At 48.8% G+C, this 5,129-nt stretch overlaps 1 protein-coding gene across 1 annotated transcript; it reads left to right on the plus strand.

Moving 5' to 3' along the window:
• The first annotated feature begins 210 nt into the window (after positions 1-210).
• NKX3-1 (NK3 homeobox 1) lies at positions 211-4,427 on the plus strand. The gene is made up of 2 exons (XM_017885648.1): positions 211-527; positions 1,476-4,427. The coding sequence occupies exons 1-2, from the start codon at positions 254-256 to the stop codon at positions 1,892-1,894; spliced, it is 693 nt and encodes a 230-aa protein (XP_017741137.1). The 5' UTR covers positions 211-253; the 3' UTR covers positions 1,895-4,427.
• The last annotated feature ends 702 nt before the right edge of the window (positions 4,428-5,129 follow it).

A 5,129-nucleotide genomic window follows, 5' to 3' on the forward strand; every position in this document is an offset into this window, starting at 1 on the left:
GAGAGCTGGGTGAAGGATAGGGAATTGGGGAAGGAATCCCCTAGGGAGGAGCGGAGCGGGCTCGTGGTCAGGCCTTCCCGTTCCGCGGCGTCACCTGGAGCGCAGGGCGGCCAATCCGCGGCGCGGCCCGTCCCGCGGCCAATGGGAGGGCGGCGCGGCGCGCTTCCCCCGGGGCTATAAGCGAGCCGGGAGGCGGAAAGTGAAAGCTGTGCAGGCTGGGCGGGCGCAGCGAGGCCAGAGCGGGGCAGCCGGGATGCTCAGGGCCACGGAGCCGCTGCCCGGGGAGGCGAAAGCGGAGGGGGCCGCGCGGCCAACCCCATCCAAGCCGCTCACGTCCTTCCTCATCCAGGACATCCTGCGGGACGGCGCGCAGCGGCGAGGCGGCCACACGGGCAGCCCGAGACGGCGCGACCCGGAGCCAGAGCCGGAGGGAGGACGCGGCCCCGCCGGGGTGCAGAACGACCAGCTGAGCCCCAGGCCCCGCGCCGCGCCGGAGGAGGCCGAGACGCTGGCGGAGACCGAGCCAGGTAAGCGGCGAGGCCGGGGCCCGAGGGCAGCCTAAGGCGGACCCCCCAGAGCTCGGGGTGCAGAGACGCGGGGCCCCGCGGCCACAGGCAGAGGGACCTCCCCGCCTCCGCAGCCACGCGCGCGCGCCCCGGGGACGAACCCTGAGCCCCAGCGTCAGGGCGGCGCAGGATTCTGACACGGCAGGACTCTCCCGGCTCCGTGCCTCCGCTCCCCGGGGCTCAGAAGCCGGCGCGACCGCAGCGCGACCGCCCTCCACCGTCCCGGGAGCGGATCCCGCCCCGCGCCACCCGCGATCGGCGCCAGCCCCACGGTAGTTACGAGAACTAATGATAACTTATTAATAGTGACAAAGTAGGGGTTGACCAGGAAAGCCTCCGTGTGCTTCCCAATCCCGTGGGCAGTAAAGCGGTACATTTTGGGTACCCTCCAGGAAAGAGTTATTTTCTTTCCTATCACTTCTGATGAAGCGACCGAACGCCTCCTTTAGCGAAGAGGGAATTAAAGCTCAGAATGAGCCTGCCTCTGCGTCTCACGTGGCACAAGCCCTCTCTTGCCCACCTGAGTCCTAACACCGGATGCCTTTTGGTCCGGCCTTCCCGGGTGTCTTGTTCCTGTCTTCCCTGCCTCCCTCTCCCGCCTCTCCTCAGCACACAGATGCGGAATCCCCATCTAATTCTACTAGACAATACGGAGAAAGTTCAACCACGAAACATCTCTAACTTTGGGTTCTTAATGATTCTTAGAAAATGAATAGGTTATAAACATATTTACTCACTCTTCACTCCGGAGAGCTCCTTAGTCATGTGAAAAAAGTGAAATGTATCCACGATGACAGTGTGCTGTTTGTTCACTCACTAAAGAGATAAGGGTGGATTGAATTCTGTTCTCTTCCCTGCTAACATGTAACTTTTGTCTTCCCATCCCTCTTTCCCCGCTGTCCTTTCCAGAAAGGCACTTGGGGTCTTATCTGTTGGACTGTGAAAACACTTCAGGCTCCCTTCCAAGCCTCCCCCAAACCCCTAAGCAGCCGCAGAAGCGCTCTCGAGCTGCTTTCTCCCACACTCAGGTGATCGAGTTGGAGAGGAAGTTCAGCCATCAGAAGTACCTGTCGGCCCCTGAACGGGCCCACCTGGCCAAGAACCTCAAGCTCACGGAGACCCAAGTGAAGATATGGTTCCAGAACAGACGCTATAAGACTAAGCGAAAGCAGCTCTCCTCGGAGCTGGGAGACTTGGAGAAGCACTCCTCTTTGCCGGCTCTGAAAGAGGAGGCCTTCTCCCGGGCCTCCCTGGTCTCCTTGTATAACAACTATCCTTACTACCCATACCTGTACTGCGTGGGCAGCTGGAGCCCAGCTTTTTGGTAATGCCAGCTCAGGTGACAACCATGTATGATCAAAAACTGCTTTCCCCAGGGTGTGTCTATGAAAAGCACAAGGGGCCAAGGTCAGGGAGCAAGAGGTGTGCACAACAAAGCTATTGGAGATTTGTGTAGAAATCTCAGATCTTCACTGGTGAGACAATGAAACAACAGAGACAGTGAAAGTTTTAATATCTAAGTCTTTCTCCCAGTGCATACTGTAGGTCATTTTTTTGCTTCTGGCTCCCTGTTTGAAGGGGAGAGAAGGAAAATCAAGTGCTGTTTCCAGCTCTTTGCATGATTTTGGATGAGCTGTACACCTGAGGATTCTGTTCTACAACTCCATCCCCCTGTGTCACTGAATATCAACTCTGAAAGGGCAAACCTAACGGGAGAAAGGACAGCCAGAATGAGGATGTCACCAACTGAATTAAACTTAAGTCCAGAAGCTTCCTGTTGGCCTTGGAATATGGCCAAGGCTCTCTCTGTCCCTGTAAAAGAGTGGGGCAAATAGAGGGTCTCCAAGAGAACGCTCTCATGCTTAGCACACATTTGCATGGGAGGGGGAGATGGGTGGGAGGAGATGAAAATATCAGCTTCTTCTTATTCCTTTTAAAATGGTATGCCAACTTAAGTATTTACAGAGTGGCCCAAATAGAACAAGATGCACTTGCTGTGATTTTAAGACAAGCTGTATAAACAGAACTCCACTGCAAGAGGTGGGGCCGTGCCAGGAGAATCTCCGCATGTCCAAGACAGGGGCCTAAGGAGGGTCTGCATACTGCTGCTAGGGACTGTTGCTTTTTTTATTAGCAGAAAGTGGAAAGGACTGTCCTCAACTTCTTTCTCCCGCACTGGAGAATTTAGAATCAGAAGTTTCCTGGAGTTTTCAGGCTTGATTCATATATACTGTATCCTCAGAGGTGACATATTTCTTCCTTCCCTCCTTTTAAAATTTTTTGTTCCTTTTTTGCAGCAATTACTCACTAAAGGGCTTCATTTTAGTCCAGACTGTTAGTCTGACTGCACCTAACTTATGCCTCACGTATTTAGCCTGAGATCCTGAGATCTGGTTTTTTTTTTTTTTTTTCAATTTTTTTCCTCTCCCCAAAGCTTTATCTGTCTTGAGTTTTAGAAAAGGTTGGGGCAGATTCTGAATTGGCTAAAAGACATGCATTTTTAAAACTAGCAACTCTTATTTCTTTCCTTTAAAAATATATAGCATTAAATCCCAAATCCTGTTTAAATACCTGACAGCTTGAGAAGGTCACTGCTACATTTATAGGACCTTCTGGTGGTTCTGCTGTTACGTTTGAAGTCTGACAATCCTTGAGAATCTTTACATACAGGGGAGGTAAGAGGCATTGGATTTTCATAGAGAAGGAAGAACACAGTGCAGGATGAAGAGCCAGGCTCACTGAGCTGTCCAGTGGAGGGCTCATGGGCGGGGTCATGGAAAAGAAGGCAGCCTAGGCCCTGGGGAGCCCAGTTCACTGAGCAAGCAAGGGACGGAGTGAGCCTTTACAGGAAAGGGCTAAGAAAAGGGAAACCCATTTTAAAACACAGCAAGAAACTGTCCAAACGTTTTGGGAGCTGTGTTTGTTGCCTATAATAGGTCCCCAAAATGGGTAACCTAGACTTCAGAGAGAATGAGCAGAGAGCAAAGGAGAAATCTGGCTGTCCTTCCACTTTCATTCTGTTATCTCAGGTGATGGGGTAGAGGGGAGACATGAGAAAAACATGAAACAACAAAACAATCACTAATGAGGTATGCTCATTAGTGAGAGCATTAATGAGACCTGGGAGTCTCTTGATTCCACTACTTCCATTTAGTGAGAAACCTTTCAATTTTCTTTTATTAAAAGTGCCAATCTACTGTTGGTGGCAAAATTGCCAACATAAGTTGATAGAAAGTTGGCCAATTTCACCCCATTTTCAGTGGTTTGGGCTCCACATTGAAATATTCAATGCCATGTACTGCTGACACCCACCGGAGTACTAGCCAGCACAAAAGGCAGGGTAGCCTGAATTGCTTTCTGCTCTTTACATTTCTTTTAAAATAAGCATATAGTTCTCAGTCCCTGCTGAGTACTCTTTCTCTCCCCTCCTCTGAATTTAATTCTTTCAACTTGCAATTTGCAAGGATTACACATTTCACTGTGATGTATATTGTGTTGCAAAAAAAAAAAGTGTCTTGGTTTAAAATTATTTGGTTTGTGAATCCATCTTGCTTTTTCCCCATTGAACTAGTCATTAACCCATCTCTGAACTGGTAGAAAAACATTTGAAGAGCTAGTCTATCAGCATCTGACAGGGGAACTGGATGGTTCTCAGAACCATTTCACCCAGACAGCCTGTTTCTATCCTGTTTAATAAATTAGTTTGGGTTCTCTACATGCATAACAAACCATGCTCCAGTCTGTAACATAAAAGTCTGTGACTTGAAGTTTAGTCAGCACCCCCACCAAACTTGATTTTTCTATGTGTTTTTTGCAACATATGAGTGTTTTGAAAATAAAGTACCCATGTCTTTATTAGATGTATCCGTGTGTGATTTTCAGTTTCCTAAAAATTACATGCTGTGTCACTTAGATATTTCTAATTACCATATCCTCTTGCCCTGGTCCACCTGACACACCAGTTGCAACCTATGGTGATCAAAAGCCTCAGCCTACCCAGTAGCTGATGATGGCCATCCTTTTATAAATGCACCGTCCTCCATTCCTGTTAAGTCATGGGGAGAGGAAGGCCTTTTCTCTCTTCGGTTTAATAATCAACTGTTCCACTATTCACAATAGCAACATCATGGGCTGAACCTACGTGTCCATCAACAGATGATTAGATTTTAAAATGTGGTGCGTATATACCATGGAATACATATGCAACCATCAAAAATAATGAAATCATGTCTTTTGCAGCAATATGGATGGAACTATTGGCCATTATCATAAGTGAAATGACTCAGACAGAAAGTCAGAAACGGCATGTTCTCATATGGAAATGGGAGCTAAACGATGGGTGCCCATGGACATACAGAGTGGAACAAGAGACACTGAAGGCTCCAAAATGTTGGAGGGTGGGAGAAAAGTGAGGGATGAAAAATAACTGGGTACAGTGTTCACTATTCAGGCAATGAGTACTAAAATTCCAGACTTCACCACTGTGCAATAGATCCATGCAACACAACCGCACTTGTACTCCCGATCCTATAAAAATAAAAATAAAAAAATTTAAATAATCAC

Source organism: Rhinopithecus bieti, unplaced genomic scaffold (genome assembly GCF_001698545.2).
Source record: "Rhinopithecus bieti isolate Rb0 unplaced genomic scaffold, ASM169854v2 scaffold_315, whole genome shotgun sequence".
Classification (NCBI taxonomy): domain Eukaryota; kingdom Metazoa; phylum Chordata; class Mammalia; order Primates; family Cercopithecidae; genus Rhinopithecus; species Rhinopithecus bieti.

Bases quoted from the DNA above. Each gene is read 5' to 3' on its own strand.
- NKX3-1 (XM_017885648.1), top strand. From the start codon at position 254: ATGCTCAGGGCCACGGAGCCGCTGCCCGGGGAGGCGAAAGCGGAGGGG. The intron at 528-1,475 runs GTAAGCGGCGAG...TGTCCTTTCCAG, and splicing joins GCTGGCGGAGACCGAGCCAG to AAAGGCACTTGGGGTCTTAT.